The 19,561-nt window shown below is 42.4% G+C and overlaps 1 protein-coding gene across 1 annotated transcript in view; it reads left to right on the top strand.

Moving 5' to 3' along the window:
• nphp4 (nephronophthisis 4) overlaps positions 1-19,561 on the top strand; it is a 244,105-nt gene that overhangs the window by 85,214 nt on the left and 139,330 nt on the right. Inside the window, exon 6 of the mRNA XM_080443698.1 lies at positions 5,824-5,960. Within this exon, the coding sequence (XP_080299824.1) occupies positions 5,824-5,960 (137 nt within the window). The remainder of the gene's footprint in view (positions 1-5,823; positions 5,961-19,561) is intronic.

Below are 19,561 nucleotides of genomic sequence, written 5' to 3'. Positions count from 1 at the left end.
CATCCAATTTAAAACAAATCACAATGCATGCGGCTTCATAGTGCAAACATTTCAGGGAATCAGATTCCTTCAATTATGTGTTAATTGAAAGAGACTGTCGTTTTTTCACAGGCAGGCTTATTTTATTATGCCTCTCTTTGCCAGGTTTTATAATTGACTCCACCGTGATTATTATGGTGTTAATCACTGCGGATGGTCGTAGAGTGGTTTTATTGTTGAGTTTGTTGTTGTATATGGAGCTTCATTAGTTAATCTCTGTGTCACACCACCAAATGAACAGCTTGTTAGTCTCCTGACCTTATATAAGGTTACACTTGTGTAAGCTTAACCTCTTATTTTATACTTTCAAAAACAGCTAAAATAGATGATCTTACAAGCTCGCTCAAAATGGCTTGTAGATCAGCTATTTTGTGTGTCCGTGTGTCCTGTCTGTGTGTTAGCACCAAATCTCAGGCACCGTTGGCCCGGTCGCTGCGAAACTGTGCACACACACTCCCTGGATGCCAATTCAGAACCTCTGCCTCAAATTTTTCACATAGGCCTGTCATAGCGCCACCAGGAGGCCGATTTGTGCAAAACCCATTTTTCCCCATTACTCCTACAGTTTTTAACCAAACCTCATGCAAATCGGTACACAGTATCTCTATAGTCATGTGATCAACCCTGATCTGTCCGATTTCCCATATTCCATCCTCATTGGCTAAGGTTACCATCCAAAGTTTGCAGGATTGGTCCGTTTTGAACAAACTGCCTCAAATCATGAACGCAGCTTGCCATTTCCATAAAATTGCACACGCACATTCCCACTAGGCCGAGGAAGAAATGGCACTTAAAACTTTTCACATCAGCCTCATGGTGGCGCTATAACAGGCCGATTTGCATTTTTAACTATAACTGCACCGATCTGCGTGAAACTTTGCACGCCTACTCCCTAGAGGCCAAGGAAAAACATCTGCACTGCATTTTTCACATCTGCTTTTTACAGCGCCACCAGGAGGCCGACTTATGTCAAATACATTTTTGGATATTAATCCTTCAGATTTTATCCAAACATCACGCACATCGGTACACTGTATCTCTATAGTCATGTGATCAAGACGCATCTGTCCGATATTTCATATTCCATCCTGATTGGCTAAGGTTGACTTCCAAAGTTTGCAGGATTGGTCCGTTTTCAACAAAATGTCTGAAATCATGAACGCGGCGTGCGATTTACGTGAAAATGTGCACGCACATTCCCACTAGGCCGAGGAAGAAATGCCACCCTTTTCACATTGGCCTATTATAGCGCCACCAGGAGGCCACAATAACCTACCTGACCTGGCGGAGACCTGTGCTCCGAGGAGCACTTTTTCTAGTTTGTATTCGTATACTTTACTCAGTTGAACTTCAGGCAACACAACAACAACCTGGCCACCGCCATTTCACATAATAGACTGACTACATGGGCCCGCGCATACAGCAATGCTCACTGGGAGGTACCGTAAACACCCTAATAGAGTGGCTGAACCGTAGATACCATAATAATGCGCAATGCAAAAATAGAACATTTACAATCACATTATGCCTAATTTAGAATATGCCTCTCACCGCTCATTTGTACATTTTTATCTCCACTACAGGATTCATGCAATTATCTTGCATTATACTTGAGAGGATAGTTAAATGTGTTACTTTGTTTTGATTCAGTATTGATAATCTTGTATCCTCAACTGATCAGCATTGACTGTAGCATATTGATATTTCTCATTGTGTTTTATTCATTATATATACTAGACCGATGCTTTTTGGGCACCAGTGCAGTACACGTTACTACAAACTAATAACAAATAGATATTACAATCAATGGGTCACTGGCCTACTCGGGAATGATGCAAGTCAGGAACAATGTAAGTTGGAAATGCATGCCCCATCCGTTGTACTTGCTTTTAGAGCACCCGTTGTACCTATTCTCACACAGTGTGCTACCCACTACCATAGGGCCGATCGACTAAATATGGAGTTACAGGGAGCCCTGATGTCGTCAAAAACTGCTGATGTTGTGTTGATGACGTACATGGACATAAATGTATTGGTGCAGCTCACAAACATGCTGCAAAGTTCTGCCAATCCGTGAAGCCGATGTGTTGGGTTGGCCAATCATGAAAGCCGATACTTACACCCCTACCATAGACACAGAGATTGGTGCATCATCCACAGACCCGCGGACAGACAGATACAGATATTTTTTTCCCCGGTTCTGGACAACTGAACGGTCTGAATGAATTCCTACTCTGTACTGCACACGCCCAGGTTATCGGCAACACACACACCAAGTCATTCGTTCAGACGGTGTCCTATAGAGCGTGCCAAAAATCCTGAAGGGGGCGTCAACAAGTGTCTTTTGGTAGCAGCGGACATCTTTGAGGGGTATAAACCAGGTTGACTTAACATTGCCCAAAACAAACATGTCTGCGCTACTATGCCGCGCCCCCCGGTGGTGACGACGCGTTGGCACGCTCTATATGCCCAGGACACACACAGACACAGGTTTTGTGAATTTATAGATAGATTCAGTATCACTAATACTAAAATGTGTAACAATTACGGTCCCTTTACCAGCCTGGACAATTTATAGTTTTATTATTTTGTTAGTTTTTTTCTCTTTTCCCATCAAGGGTTATTTCTTGAGAGAAAAGTTGAGAGACTTTCCTCTCAAGGGCCCAAGGATGGAGGTGGGGGTGTTTTATTTCCTTTGTCAAATGTGGGCCTATAAAGCCCTTTGAGACTATACAAATATATTTCAGTTGAGTTTGAGGTGATCATTCAGTCTGCAGATTTTCATTCTGTTCTTACAATATATGACCTTCAAGTTGATGAAAACACTTTCACTTCTAGATGAACTGTTTATTTATTACAACTATTATGGAGGAGAAATGCTTTTGGGCTTTTGAAATGTAATGCATTTCATGCCGTCTCATGCCGATAAGAATATTTGTGTGAAAGGCAACACAAAACAAAGGCAACAACCTCAGGAAAGCATCTGAAAAACCCTGCAGAGCGACCTGGAGATAATCCACTCTTATCCAATTTTGTCTTTCTAATGTCGCTTATCATCCAATTTAAAACAAATCACAATGCATGCGGCTTCATAGTGCAAACATTTCAGGGAATCAGATTCCTTCAATTATGTGTTAATTGAAAGAGACTGTCGTTTTTTCACAGGCAGGCTTATTTTATTATGCCTCTCTTTGCCAGGTTTTATAATTGACTCCACCGTGATTATTATGGTGTTAATCACTGCGGATGGTCGTAGAGTGGTTTTATTGTTGAGTTTGTTGTTGTATATGGAGCTTCATTAGTTAATCTCTGTGTCACACCACCAAATGAACAGCTTGTTAGTCTCCTGACCTTATATAAGGTTACACTTGTGTAAGCTTAACCTCTTATTTTATACTTTCAAAAACAGCTAAAATAGATGATCTTACAAGCTCGCTCAAAATGGCTTGTAGATCAGCTATTTTGAAAGATTTTCAAAATCTTTAAATATTTTCGCCCGTAACGACATGGCCAAAATAGGTACTTGACACCAGATTGAAAGTGGTTGATATTGTATTAGTCTTGCGTGGCCCTCAAATAACATTCCACTCTGAATCGAGGTCTGAAGAAATTCTCATTTGAAACAGTGGATAGAATGAGCCCACTTGCTGTCTGCCAGGCCGGGTTGGCCATGTCCCGCACATTTTGGAAGTCAGACATAGCAAATGGAATAGATTATGAAAAATTTGACTGACACATCTTGATCACATGAATACAGAGATAATGTGTAACAGTTTGTGTGAGTTTTGGACAACATCTGTGTGTTGGAGTAGTAACAAACCGTGTGTTTTGAAGAAAATGGAAATGGGTGGGAACTACGTAGGAATCTACCTAGGAATCTAGGGGATTTTTCTTTTTTTTGCATGACCCACAGTTCAATAGTTATTGGCGTGTTGGCCTGTTATCGCGCCACCATGAGGCCGATTTGAACATTTTGGCCTAGAGGTTTTTGCAAAGTTTCACGCTGATCGGTCCAGCGGTGCTGGAGATTAGCTGTTCACAGACGGGTACAAACAGATAGACAGAGAGGGGAGAAAACATAATCTCCAGCCTTCAGCTGTCCGGCCTGGCAGAGATGACTGTGCACTGCACAATATAAAACAAAAACATGTTTGTCTCACTGAGTAGTAGTTAATGTGGATACATTATTGTTGTGCTCACTTGGCGAGCCCTTCCCCCGCTATGGAACGGCTCTTGCCCACACTGTCAGTGGCCCGCCCCCTTCTATCCACTTTTCACTTCAATGTTACCCAGGCTTTCTTTTTGAGAATGCAAGCCTTGGTTCCGACTTGAGGTTGATATTGTAATGACATTCAATCACAATAATATTTATAAAGATTGATTGTTGGAAAAAAAAAATTGTATCATTTTCTTTACGCTTTTGTTGCTCATTGTCCTTATAGTTGCTATATCTTAGTTTGGCCAAATGGTATGTAAAGGCCTCTGTGATATTATAATGCCTCTGTGAGCCTGCTGGATGGGGAGATGGGTTATACAATGTTCTGGTTGTCAACCCTTGTGTAGCGGTGAGGAGACTAGGGCAAGGTGTAACAGCTGACCAAATAAGACGTTTGAACTGAGTGCCACGTTACAATTCAAGAACATGGAATCACAATTGTCGATTACTTTCGAGTAATTGTACAACCCTAACATACCTGAATGATGCCACTCCAGGACACAGGATTAGTAGGAACAACCTCACCTGAAAGGAATCAAAAAACATCAGACACTGTTGTCTTTCTCCAGTTGCTGTCTATAAGATTTTACAGCACATAAAACATATATACACATTGAAAATGCCAGCCTTTACTGAGGACTTTGGTCTATCAGAAATTGAAATGTCTGCATGCAGTACTTAGAAGTAAGTTTCCAAGGGGTGAATGTAATGAAGTCTGACAGTGCAGACATAATCATTGGGAGTCAGTGAGAGGTATGTTGGCGGCCAAATCCCCTCCATTTTTCTGGGTCTGTGAGCAGCCAAGACCTTAGTCGCCTTTTAAGAATGCAGTCTCTGACTTGATATTCACACTGCATACTGAGCCGTCCACCTCCCGAGACAAGGGTCTCAATGAAATGCTGTGATGGCTACAGTACATTACACTTGAAGAGATTACAATCACACCCGCTATTTTTTCGCTCTGTTGTGGCTGAAGGGAGTGATTGCAAGCAGTCTCACAAGGCCCTTCCACTGCATCCATTGGCTGGCAGTGCTTTGCCTCTCAATTGATTTGGATAAAGTTTACACTTATCCAAATGGAGGCTGTTTTGTGGTTGTTTGTCTCGAGAACTGGTATCTCCCCCACCCCTCTCTCTCTCTCTTTCGCTCTCTGTCTCTCTTTCGCTCTCTCTCTCTTTCACTCTCTCTCTCTTTCACTCTCTCTCCCTGTCTTTCTCCCTCTCTTGCTGTCTTATAAATATTTCAGTGGGTATTGGGCATGGTCACAGCAAATCAATGGAGCACTAATTCAGATGGAGTTTTGGAGACTCACAGCAAATCCAGGTGACAGAGATTCTAATTAACGCATTGAAATTCACTCAAAGCGCCGGGCCTAGCCCGCAAAACACCCACTGCCAAAGAGGGTTTGTGGGACACACACGCACAAACATGCACACGCACACACACACACACACACACACACACACACACGCACACGCACACGCACACACACACACATAGTAATATAGTATAGTAATAAATACTGTATAATACATAGATTATTGTTTTCCGTCTTATCTCGCCTCTAGGAGATGCTCTCTTGAGACCCCAGCTGCTGGAGACATTGTCCTACACCCTGGAACGACTGACCGTGTCCCTCCAGCCCTCCCTAGAGACGTTTGAGAGGCAGCTGCTGCAGCTTGTCAACGATGACTGTCACAACACGGTAAGGCTCTGCTCCCCCCACCCACCCAGTGACCACCTTCAGTCACCTTCGGCGCTGTTGGTGCCCACATATGTGAAACCCAAGGCCAGGCTCAATGAGGGGGTTCCAGGGGGTCCCAAGCTACAGTAAATGATTGCCCCTCTCTCACTCTCTCTCTGCCGACACAAGGCAGTGTAGATCTCGTAGCCCGGGGGGACAGGACGGATGGCAAAGATTTTTGAAATTACTAAGACATTTCAAAAATAAAGGTTGCAAAAAAAGCCATTGCAGCTGGACTTTAAAAAGGTTGAGAATCACTTATTAACACACAATGTTTGCATTCAGGAACTGGACAATACATCCCATTCATCCCAGTTCATAGGTGTTTTAAGGATATGAATAATTTACCCTTTTAATCTGTCTTTCACGTGTTCTGATTTTATTAAGCAGAGACTTTGTAAACCTATGATCATGGATGTCTAGAGAAGGCTTGACAATATCAGTGGTTTTGGGGCGACATATATATTGTCATTATTTTTCAGCTCTGCTTACATTCTTAGTGAAATTATTCCTCCTGGCCGCTGCTATGCGCAACCAATCAGCTGTTGGCAGTCCCACGCCTGACCCATATTTCTCATACTGATAGGAGCATTTTACTTACATTGATTTGTAGCCATACATGAGAAAAATGGGAAAAGCCTGGGGATTTTAATCAGATTTTGGAGTATGAGTTGTGGTGTTTTGTATCTGTAACCCCAACCTGTAGCGCCTGCAGCCACTACTGCCATGGTAACTAATGCTGGTCATAGTTCAGAAAGCTACAACTCCCTCAAAAAGCAAGCATTAAGTGGAACAGGCCCTTTTATTGTGGGACATGAAGGTGACATCGAGTTAGAGAGGGTAGGCATTTTGAAAGCCAATGAATTTAACCACTTCTGACTTATGATCTACAAGCTTGTACATCTACTATTTTGGAATAATCCTGAAAGAGGTTCCACTATGATTACGAGTCAAATAACTACTGTTAGTGCTATTTAGCCTCCGTTGGCCTTTTTGTGTATGCTGAACCACACTGCATCCAGAAGTAAAAGCCTTTAAAAAAATAGAATATTAGCTAAAACAGATACATTATTTTTTATATCGGTTCGATACCGATATTGCATTTTAATGCCAACATCGTCCGATACCGATATGATGACTAATTAATCACACAACCCTATCCAGAAGCCAAATGCATACATTGTTCTTGTTTGTGATTTTAGGAAGAAGAAGAAAAGAAAAATGATGCTAATAAAGCATGGGTACTGTTGTGTACAAGACTACACCTCGTTAATTTATACATTTGTAACTCTTAAAAATGTAAACAAATGGACCCTTTCGTTAAACTTTGGAACACTGAAGGATTTATTGTTTTAGGATTTATTAGCTAGGTCAATATTCATGCTCTGCTGATGTTGATGTTATTATAAGTAGCAATTCATTGTGAGCGGATCTTAAGCTGCCATGGTCGAAGGTTAAAGATGACATTATACTCACATACAATATAATACAATACAATCCCAAATTTCTTTACATCCTTTGTTTAAAACTGCAATCCGAAACTTATTTTAATTAATGAAACATTATTTTTCATCAATCTGTATGCTAGACTATGTTCCTATAATATAACAAGCACATGTGCAGTTGTTGGAGGTCGTCTCCCTACTCTTCCATTGAGACATTTAGATCTTGGTTTCAGGTAGGGCACCTACTGGTTGACAAGTAGTAGTACATCCTGAAGCTCATATCTCCCCTGGCCAAGGGCAAAATCCCTCTTGGAAGAGTGTTTCCCACACAGGAGTCCCGGGTTGGAATCCCGGGTGTTACATTTGCAATGACCTCTCTGCGCCAGGAGAGGCTATAAGAACTTGCGGATTGCAGCTTTAAACCAGTGGGGCCACAAAGACTTTAATGATGATGGTGCAGTGTCGAGGGATTATTCTACCCCTTCTAGACACAATCGGATGACATTTGTATCCATTTTTAAGACAGTTGCTCTATACACTCTTCAATTTACAAGATCGCTAGGCAGCAGGTCAACTCCAGCAGTAATAGCCTTGACAACTCCACCAAGATTATTTTCCACAGCTTGATATTTTCTTTTATCTCACTTTCCATTACTCCAATCCTGGCTGCTGGTGCAAGCTCTTTAAGAGCTGCCGCTGCAATTTAAGGCAAACCATTTCCTAAACTAAATGGAGCCTATCTATTCCCTTCTCTTTTTCTTGTCCGTGGAGAGTAGGACAGTTAACCATGTTTGACAGGTGCGGCCATGCAGCGACAATTATTTGTACAGTGGCGTTGCTCAGGCCCTATTTTCTCACTCTTTGCTAAGTGAAATGTGTCTGTGAGGGGATGAGAATTGATATGACGACGCTGTCATCTCCCGTAACTCGTTGATGTTATTGTGCTGGACTCTTTATCCCAGACTCCAGGGAATGACTGTGTGTTGCAGTTAATCAAGCAGCTCAAGTGTGGACACCAATCTCCACCTGGGAGGACCTACAGTGGGTCCTCATAGTATGTGATTTCTATGTGGTCTTGATGGGTTTTTCTGGGGTTTACAGGCTTGTACGAATACTATGGCGCTACTGTACTGTAAGAGTTTTTTGTTGTTGTTTGTTCCACTGCTGTTTATCCAGTGATTGAATGTTGAGTGTTTTGGTGAACCACAATAGAAACAAGCCTTTTTGTGACTCAATTTGAGCCTTCACTCTTGATGTTCTTAATGGACTTATTATTATTGTCTCCGCCAGGCCGAAAGGCATGGCGAGAGAGTATGTTTTACCCCCTGTCCGTCCGTCCGTCCGTCCGTCCGTGTGTCCGTCCGTGTGTCCTGTCCGTGTGCGAATAGCTAATCTCCGGCACCGTTGGCCCGGTCGCTGCGAAACTGTGCACACACATGTCGTGTATTATGGACTTATTGCTTATTTATGAACATTATGCAAGTATAAAAATGTTAAAAGTTATTGTACTAAAGTCAGGAGTAGTCATGTGTTGTGACCCAGCCTAGCGTCTGCATAGCTAATACAAGGACTCTGCTTGGTGTGAAGTGCGATTTACATCTCTATTGTTAACTTGAAGACTTTGAAGATCTTGGTCAATTCGGATAATTCCTTTTTTTTTAACAGGTCGTTCAATTAAGTCCTTGCGGTCTTGTTTCCAATGAGAACCTGTGAGCAATTAGGGGTTAAGAGTCTTGCTCAGGGACAAATTTCATTTCATCGACACATATGCTGACCTGGCCTGAAATCGAACCTGGGGCAACCAGGGCCTCTGGCTCCCTAGGCGGGCTCACTGACTAACCACTCAGCTATGGCCGCCCCACACCTTGACAGCAGGATGCAGGAAGCAGTCAGAGAGACATTACCATTTGGAGCCATTGATCAAAGGACTTAAGAGCTTCATCTTCGTCTAGGTGGGGGCGAACCCCACCCACAGGAACTTATTATAATGTGAAATACTGTGTTTAAAAAGGTGAAATGAAAAGTGACTTGTTGTTAGTACTGTCCCACTCCCCACGCCGTGAGGCTGGAGAGAGGGCTCCCTGGTTATCTCAGATACTGTAATATCTCAAACCAGCTGGGCCTGGCACCTAAAATATACTTTACACACTCCCTGGGTGCCAATTCAGAACCTCTGCCCCAAATCTTTCACATGGGCCTGTTTTAGCGCCACCAGGAGGCCGATTTGTGCAAAACCCATTTTTTGATACTACTCCTACAGATTTTATCCAAACATCACGCAAATCGGTACACATCATCTCTATAGTCATGTGATCAACATGGATCTCTCCGATTTCCCATATTTCATCCTCATTGGCTAAGGTTCGCTTCCAAAGTATGCAGGATTGGTCCATTTTGAACAAAATGCTTAAACTATGCACGCAGCTTGTGATTTCCGTGAAATTTCACACGCACATTCCCACTAGGCCGAGGAAGAAATGACACCCTTTTCACATTGGCCTGTTATAGCGCCACCTGCAGGTCTAATTTAGCAAAACACATTTTTGGAACAAAATGCCTCAAATCATGAATGCAGTGTCCGATTGCCGTGAAAGGCCTAAGCATAAATGGCACCCTTTTCACATTGGCCTATTATAGCGCCACCAGGAGGCCACAATAACGTACCTGACCTGGCGGAGACCTGTGCTCCGAGGAGCACTTTTTCTAGTTATTAACTCTGTTGTAAGCTGTAGGTGGTACTGACACCAAAGCCAAGGTATTTACAATTCAGTCTTTTTTCATCAAAACACATATTTACATGAAGGCCTATATTGAAATGTGTGTTCTATGCCTCATTGTTTGGATTGAACGACTTGAAATGACATAGGTGTGAATCTCTGTGATCGCATGATGTGGCCTATGAGTTAGTCATCGAACAGCATAAACGTTACCTCTGCAAACAGATGTCACGACACTGTATTATGCTCAGCTTGTGTCACTCAATAAACACCTCCCAAGTGTTATGTGTGTGTGATAGAACGTTGTGAACCCGTCAAGAAGACGCTTGACAGGCGCCGCTGTCGGAGGAATATCAAAGGTAAAGAATCGCTGCGGCTAAGCGTGTAATACATTGATTAATGGGGAATCAGGCTGCATGAATTCACTCCACAATAGCTGCCAATATGTCAATCTAATCTCCAACTTGTCTGCGTGCCATACTGCCATGGTCAACATGACTCAAAAGAAAATGGTAGATTTTTCATTGATGTCCCCTGAGGGACGCTGCCACGTTAAGCATTGTTGTCGCTCAAAAGACGCTAACAGGAATGTCATTGGAAAGGTGAAGGAACATTATATCAGGATTGATTGGGTGTTCATCTGGGACTCCGGAGGCCCTCGGGCAGTGATATAAATTTTGTTACCCGTCGTGTTACGTCTTCATTACAACACGTGCTGGTGTCTAATGGGGAGCAAACAGTGGCTTTTTTTAAAAAACAAACCATTATGTATTCTGGTCGTGTTCAGTAAGAAATTAATACAAAAGTTTACAAAGTAGAAAGAGTGCAACTTTGTCTCCCTGCTCCATTGTGCATTAGGTGACACCTCAGAATGAATCACTTCTCTCACTTTGGAATGCACACACCCCTTCCCCCCATTTGAACGATGGGCTTTGAAGGTCTTCACAACTATCCTCCTAAATCGTGTGGATTAGTTAAAAGTGTTCCAGATTGACTACGGTTGGTAAAACTTCTCTGGTGACGAAATTCTCACATCTGTGAAAGGTGCTAATGCATGCACAATCCGTCTTGACAGGAGCTTTTAATTAAAGTGTGTGTGTGTGTGTGTGTGACTGTGTGTGCGTGTGTGTGTGTGTGTGTGTGTGTGTGACCTTTAAAAGCGTGACTCCATCTGGATTGTCATCAGGATTTCACAGAAGTGATGCTGACACCTCGTGCAGTATTGTTTTGCGCTCATGTTTTATGCACTTTGCGAGTGTGCGTTTCCATGTGTTTAGGCTTTTACGTGCACAAATATGCAGACAGTGAGTGATATGGAGGGTAAGAAACAGTGAAATGTACAGTACAGTGTGCAATGAATTCTCATCTCATGCTGTCAATCCAATATACGCCAACATGCAGGCTCCCAATAAGCGGTGATATATTTAGCACAACACACCATCACAAAATGTAGGTCTCTTTTTACATTCCCCCTTTGCCATACAGGCAACGCCCCAGTTTTTTGTACTTTTCATGTGAAATACTGGGACTACTTTCCATATGTTTACAGCTCACTTAATGACGTGTAGACCAATTTGGAGAGTGGCGTCGGAGTAAACTAATCCCTGACCTACTGCATACCCAAAAATCAGTCGGGGGCAGTGCACCCCTGACACACACACACACACACACACCCACACACACACACACACACACACACACACACACACACACACTATGTCTACGGCTGCAAGGCAATCCACTCCTCCAGTGATGAAAGGGGCTCTCCATGGCCGCGTCAGAAGTCGTCTCAGCATCTTGGATCGTGATCAAAAGAGCACGGTAGAAAAGAGGGGGACGGAAGAGAGGATCAGGGGAGGACAAACGCCACGCCGCAGGCGGAACAACGTGCCTTAGGCTAATTAAATTATTAAATCATTAAATAATTTAAGGACGAGGCCGGGAGAGAGACATTTCTTCCATTTCCCTAAAAGTCAAAAAATAAATCACTCAAAACTAAGACTGCCGCTGTGGACGTGGAGCTGCGGAAAGTCAAAGGAGATAGCACATGGTTCTCAGGGAAAGTTTGGTGACACTTCTACTTGTGCCCATGATTATGCCTGCACCCGCATTTTAGTCAGGATTTGAGTGGACCGGCCCACATCACGTATTAATGAAACTGCAGGACTCTGCAATGATTAATGAGCACATAACCATACAGAATAGTGTAAAGCTCTGTGTGCCACACTACTTATCTGTCGCTATGGATAGCAAGTTACGGTTGTACAGTTTGTGAACAAAGCTGTGTGGTCTACTTTTGTATATTTGGCCTGGTTCTTTGACATGACACTTTGACAACACGAGAGAACAAGAGAATAACGTGCACAGTAATGTATGGAAGAAGGGAATAATGTTTGTCAGTCAGTGTCCATGTGTTTTCTTTGGAAGTAATAGCGTTGGAGTAAATCACTGCGTAGATAGTCTGGAATCTCTGTGTGGAACCTGCATTTCCAAGGGGCGGATAAAAAAAATGCCTCTGGTGATTAACCCGCCCCATATTTTCATACTGGGCTCTGATTGGTGCCCCACAACTTTGGGGGCAGAGAAATCCAATCACAACCGAGCGGGGCCAGACTAAATCTGCAGAGGGCTTTTTCTTTTTTGCACTGGCAGATTCGTCTGGTTTACAGGCTAGTGAATAGTCCATTTTCACAAGCATGACAAATTAATATTGTCCATTTTTTGAGGCAGCCGTTTGGTTCTGTGTTACAATACATGATGAAATGGCTATCCCTACTTGTGTTCACATTTCCCTACTTCTTTCATAAAATTAAGAAAAAATATGTTTCATGAGGACTCACCTGCGACTATGTTTAGTCACTATAAGTTTTCCAAAGCATTTCATGGTCTGTTGGACTTTAGAGTAAAGGGATTGGATTTCATTCATTTCAGTATGACAAACAATTTGAAAATTCTTGAAACTTGCTCTTGATATAGCTAATCCAGCATAGTGATCTTGATTTAGCCTTTATTATTCTCAAAGTTATGTTATCGTTTTTGTTTAATGCATTGTTTTGAAATGTCTAGCTGAATATAGTCCCCAGAGAAAAGATTTACAAAAGGAATACAGATGTCCCATTAACTGCACAATGTTGCTTAGCCAACATTGACTTGATTATTTAAATAAATTATGTCAATTGTTTATACAAAATTTAAACAATTGTGGAATCCATTGAGCCTCGACTCAAACCCTTCAGTCCTCCAGAATTTTGGGATAGCAGTTTAGCATTGTGTACATAATCCTTAAATGACAGATTTAGTTTACTCTTAGTTTGCTCCAAAGCAGCCGCTATTGTTTAAAAGTTTCAAACTGATGATGGAACATGATGTTGCAAAAAATATTGACTGTAATACAAGTAAAAACTGATCCCCGATCCCCCGAGAGCTTGTTGAGCAAGTAAATATTATTTGTTGCACATTATGGTGTAAAACTTTCATAATAATTCATTTATTGGGTAAAGTATTAACTAAACATATCAAGCATAGATTATTTTTTCCAAAGATGTATTTTCAACTCAGAAAGTGTGAACATCTTTTTCTCAGCAGTTTTCAGAATCACATGAGGTGTTTCCAAAACGGTTGGGTTAATCTGTGCAGTGTGCAGGTGATACCTACCTTTTTAGATCTGATCCTCTACTTTCAAATGAAATTAAATTAAGGAAAATGCTAAAATGACCACCCATTTGCTGCATTGTGTCATACTGTATGGCCAAAGTTGTGAATGTTTACCGTCTGTATGGTCCTTTTTAAGGCAGTAAGGGACACATACTTGCATAGTGATAAGTAAGCACAGAGTACCAAACAAATTCAAGTCACCTGGGTTCAACTGGGCAACGAATAAAGATAAACATTTCCATTATCTGTGTCTATCGTTTCGATCTGCTGCATGATGATGAACCAAGTTTGAGAACTAACACCACTCTTAGTGTTACTCATATAGTCAATCCTGCATTTCATATAGCCTTACAAATGTTTGCTGACAGGCATAATCACAGCTGAATACTGTATCTTGATAAAATGAAACGTGAAAACACAGTGACTTGGCTGAAAGGATTAAAGTCTTATTAAAGTCGACAGTCTGTGTTTTAAGCTTATAGTCATTGTCTCATTTGACTTCCAGACGAAACAAAAATACCAACACTTCATCAAACAACTAGAAACATGGCCGTTTCTTGTTGTGAAGAGGCTTTTCTAGTACCACAAGAGCTTTTGGAGATTGAAACCTGATTTATAATTTGTTGCGTTACGGTTTCACTCTCTGAAAATAGCTGATCTACAAGTTCAAAACATGTCACAATGTAACACAATGTGAGCTCGTACGTTGGCTATTTTCGGTGAGCAACACTGTAGTACAAATTTGTATAAATTTAAGATGGATAAGCATAAGATGGGCTTATGGAGTGTGAGTTCTGGTACACGTCTGTCACTCTCTATATAATGCACATCATGCACTTTGTCTTTGACACGGGCGGGCACAATCGACTGCTTTACAGTGATCACAATCCGTGCAGTATGTATGAGGCCTACTTACTTCTTCTGAGACATCTTTATTCTTCTTATTCTTTCAGCTAATAATGGTTGAATCTTAGTCGCTTGTAGTGGTTCTGATTTCAGTCTCGCTCAACATTCTTGTCATTCAGGAGTCTATACTTTGTTAGCCAGGAGTCTCTTAGGGGTCTATACCTGTTTTTTCCCCTCTACCCAGGGCTTAATTTGTGCCGAAACTGTCCGGAGCTGGGCTCCGGAAACCTGCCCTGTGCGCTCCAGGAAATCTAGCCGGTGTTCCGTCACCTCATATGCACATATAATACAATACATTTTTATTTAGGCTATTCAGCTTTTCCCCCTAATATCCCTTCCCACAATGGAAAAGGACCGTGGATGAAATTAAACTGTGTTAGGTTTGTAAGTCTTCACAGTAACCACTGTAGTATCCGCTGTTAGTAAAATGGTTGCGCCCGTGAGCCGGGTGGTGTGACTCCTACCTCACAACGCTAGTTGCGGAGTGCTCCGCAAATACCGCAAAAAGCCCGCCTCCTCCTCATGTCAAAACAGTTGTGTGAACTACCCTTATGGAACCAGAGAGAGGAAAAAACACCACAAGCGTGAATTGACGAGGGATCAGGTAAACGTGTGTTCCCTCCTCTCCAAGTTTGGTGTCAGTATAACAGCAACGTTTTGCTGATGTGCATCTCTCTCTAGTAGTCTGTCTGTGCTGCCTACCGAGCTGGGCAGTGCATATCTGTCTGTGTTCTGTGACTTTGTGCCTGACAAAAGTGAGAGTGAGCAGTGTTTGTAACATGTCCAGAAAAGGGATGCCAGGGTTCAAGTGGTTAAACAGCCTCACATGTTGAGGATACCTTCGAAGTAGTGATGTTGTTGGTTAATGGTTCGAATGCGAGGCACTTTCGATAAAAGCCATCCGTAGGCTTTGTGAAAACGGAAGGAGGGGGAATATTTTCCAGCTGGCCGGATCAGTGTGTGTTTGACTGGATAGTTTTGGGCGTTGTGAATGGTGGCTGTGTTTTACCAGGGGGGCAGCAGTGATCCATCAGTGGAAGCGTTGTGCCAGTTAAAATCTGTTAAGGAGTGGGTGGGGGAGTTTGGCAGATGAGAGCAGCATGCTGATGACTCACCCTCCATGTGAGAAATCTAGCCGTCCTCACACACAAGACAGCCGTGAACATAAATGCAGATGCAGACGTATAGTACACTCTGGTTGTCCATGAAGCATGCTATAGTGTAGTGATTCTCAACCTTTTGAATTTCAAGACCCCTCATTTGATACCATTGTTAAAACAAATCTCTTACACTGTAAAATCCTTTGTGTTCATTTAGAGTGAACGCGTCCATTTAGTTCCATTGTACATTCTCAGTGTTACAGACCCGAAAATGGTCCATTTGGACCCCTGGTGGTACCGGGACCCGACGCTGAGAACCAGTGATTGATATAGTGTAAAGGTGCATGTCGGTGGGCCCGACACACGTTGTCAGTCTTTTCTGACAACGGGGGGACGACAAAAAAAAAACACCATCTGTGAGGAAGTGCACAGTATGGTATGGTTAACTTGGTACACTATGGAAATAATACCAGTCAGAGAATCCTTTATACCAGAGAGTTGCATATTAATGGAATTGAGTCGAGCATAGGCTACAGGTAATGTGGCAGTTATATCTGTAAATAGCAGGTGGGCTAGGCTCACGGATCAACAAATTGTCAACTGACAACACTATTAATCTACTGTCACAAGTATGGCTAATACAGTGCAATTACATCATCCTCCTATAATTTGACAAACCTCTGTAGTGCGTGGTGTAGTGGTGAGGTCAAAATTGGTTCTGCCCGTTTCTCCTCAGTGGCTGGAGCAATTGATCTGAATTTGCACACAGCCATTGACCATTACCATGTGCACCTAACAGCGAAGCCCGTTTTCCGATTACACAAAATCTCAGCTGTGTATTAGCGTTTTTGTGTTCGCTGGCTCGGGTTGCCAGATCATGTGCGCATATCCCCCCACGGGTATGGTCTAGTCCTATATAAACATATTATGAACACTGAATTAAAACGGTACTCCATCTACAAAGTAGCCTACTTAAGCCAATAAAACAATTAAACTAGCAGACAGTTGCAAAATAAGCAAAACAAACAATGTAACTAATAATGTAACATTGTAAGTGTCACAGCTTGCTTACGTGTTGGGTGATAGACAGTCATAGATAGACGGTCTTTATTGTAGTTTGATCGATTTTCAGAGGAAAACAACTATTCCCGTTCTATGCACCATCTATTTACAATGCCTAATGCCACTTGTATGCAAATGACAAATCCGTATGAGAACTATAGCTAGATGAATCAATTAATCAATCGGGGGAAAAATATTTTATTATTTTGTATTTTTTATTAATCAATAGATAAGAACTGGTCTGGCCAATCAGGGCCCCCCCCTGTAAAATTACCACTGGCATCTTTATCAAAGTGCTTTACGATGTGCATTACATTCTCACCATGCACATTCACCCATGCACTAATGGTGGAGGCAACCAGGCAAGGTACCAATCTGCTCATCCTGAGCAGTTAGGGGTTCAGTATTTTGCGCAAGGACACTTGACACAAAGCCATTTCTCATATGAACATTGGAAAATGTCTGGGGAATCAGGTCGCGACATTGACCGTTCATACATGTAGCATGCAACAGGAGAATGTCCGTTTCAGATGCGTTCAGGTAAATACTCTGTTTGATAAGGGTCTGGGTAGTAAACGCACACATTAGATACTCCCCAATCTGGGAACCCATCGGACAAAAAAAGAAAAGATCTGTCTTGAGAGATTAACTACTCCCACGTAAATATAACACAGGCACAGCCTGAGGGAGATGCGAGGATCAAATGCAATCTTTTTTTATTTCCTTCCAGAGAACATGACATAATGACAGATACATTGAATTGCTCGACATGCGGACTCCCATTGATGAGCCCATGCTAAACATAAACATAACATATTTCCTACCATATAGTTGGCTAATGTAGACCACGAGCTACAACGTACTTTCAATCAAAACGAGCCGTTCTCTGAGCTGGATAACACTCTCATCTCAACTCAGAGAACATTGGTCTCTATACAAAGTGCGCACTGCGGAGGGAAGTGTCAGGTGTAGCTTGTTGTCTACAATTAGGCTACTGCAGTAATAAAGAGATGTTTATGGTCAATCGGTGAACGCTAATAAAAAGCAGAATGATTAAACTGGTTTTCAGTTCTCTCTCTCTCCAAACACCTCGGGAGGAGGGGAGGCTCCACCCGTCGACAATAGAACACGTCCACACGCCGAATGTAAATTCACCGGGTCCAGCCAGCATAAAGTCTGTTGCATGTCCGATTAAAGTCTGGAAAACTTCCATAATACAGTGCATGTCTGAAAGTGACTAAACTCAGGAGGAGCCGGGGATCAAACGGGGGAACCTTCTAGTTCCTTGACGGCTGCTCTACTTCCAGTCACTGCCGTGCAATAAAGTCTTACATTATTTCAGTGTGAAAAGATAATTTTTTGGAAAGAATTAGCCTTTGAATCAAGGAAGCAATTAATTGATATTTCTAATTATACATTTTCATTGGAACTCTATTTCAGTGAGAGCAAGTTCTTCAGATGAATACAAACTCACAAGCCTACTGAATATATTCAGATCCCTTTCATTACTCCTCTCAGTGCCGTGACACCGGGTAATGGACTGGATTTGTTTTGCTGTCATAAGTGTTGTTTCAACATACTCCCATTGAATCGTTCTCCCATTTAAACACATCAACACTGGTATCCCTATTTTGTGCGAAGTTTCAGAACATTAGAAAATGTTTCAAATGCTTATTTTTTCCTTAAAAAAAAACATCAAAAATAGCCGATCTACAATCTTACAATATGATGTGATGCGTTGTGGGCTTGTAGAACGGTTATTTTCTCCATTCATTGCATGATGAATTATACAGGGCTTACTGACCTGCATTGATTATACTGTAGGTTCTAGGCCCCCCTGCAGTGTTCTGTCGCAAACCCTCAGCTGGAGGCGTTAAATAGAGCTTGCGTTCTTACTTCACTGAATACAAAGACATAACCTCCAGAAACCATTTATCTCCCTTAAAAATCCACCCTCATTTTCTTCAAACGCAGATCGCACAATGAGCCTGCTGCCGCCTGCGTTCTATCTCTCTCCCCAGCTGCTATTATTTCTAAATTTGGTCTAAATGGCCTTCCTTTTCTTTTCCGGCGGTTCCATGTTATTCATCTGACAGTGGTTCCTTGTGAAACCAGCTTTGTCTACCAATATTTCATCTTCAGCCCCGGGTACCCTCCCGCCACCCCCCCGCCAACCCCCCAAACACCCTCCCTACCCCAGCTCACCCCACCCGCCCTCCAAAGCTGAATCGGTAAATTGAATTGAAGACATTCCGGAGTGTTGGTGAACTGACAATGATAACACTGTTTGCAGGCTTCAGGTTAACTCAGGTGAAATGCTAATCCACTGATCCCCCCCAACATCACCCAACACACGTACGTACGCACGCGCACGCACGCACGCACACACACACACACACACACACACACACACACACACACACACACACACACACACACACACACACACACACACACACACACACACACACACACACACACGCACACATGCTAATCTTTCATTTGTGCATTCCGCATCCCTGTTCTCTATTTCCGTGGAATTGTAATTCACATAAGCAGGAGGAACATAAAGGTAAAAACCTTCCTCAGAAGGCTCTGCCAAATCTTTTCTGTGCTGCTAGCCAGGTTTCACCTGAGGTAATAACAGCTTCAAATCTATAAGCATCGTGCTGCACATC

The sequence above is a fragment of the Gymnoscopelus braueri genome, assembly GCF_963280865.1.
Source record: "Gymnoscopelus braueri genome assembly, chromosome: 12".
Taxonomy (NCBI): domain Eukaryota; kingdom Metazoa; phylum Chordata; class Actinopteri; order Myctophiformes; family Myctophidae; genus Gymnoscopelus; species Gymnoscopelus braueri.
This window is presented reverse-complemented; position numbering and strand designations above follow the sequence as displayed.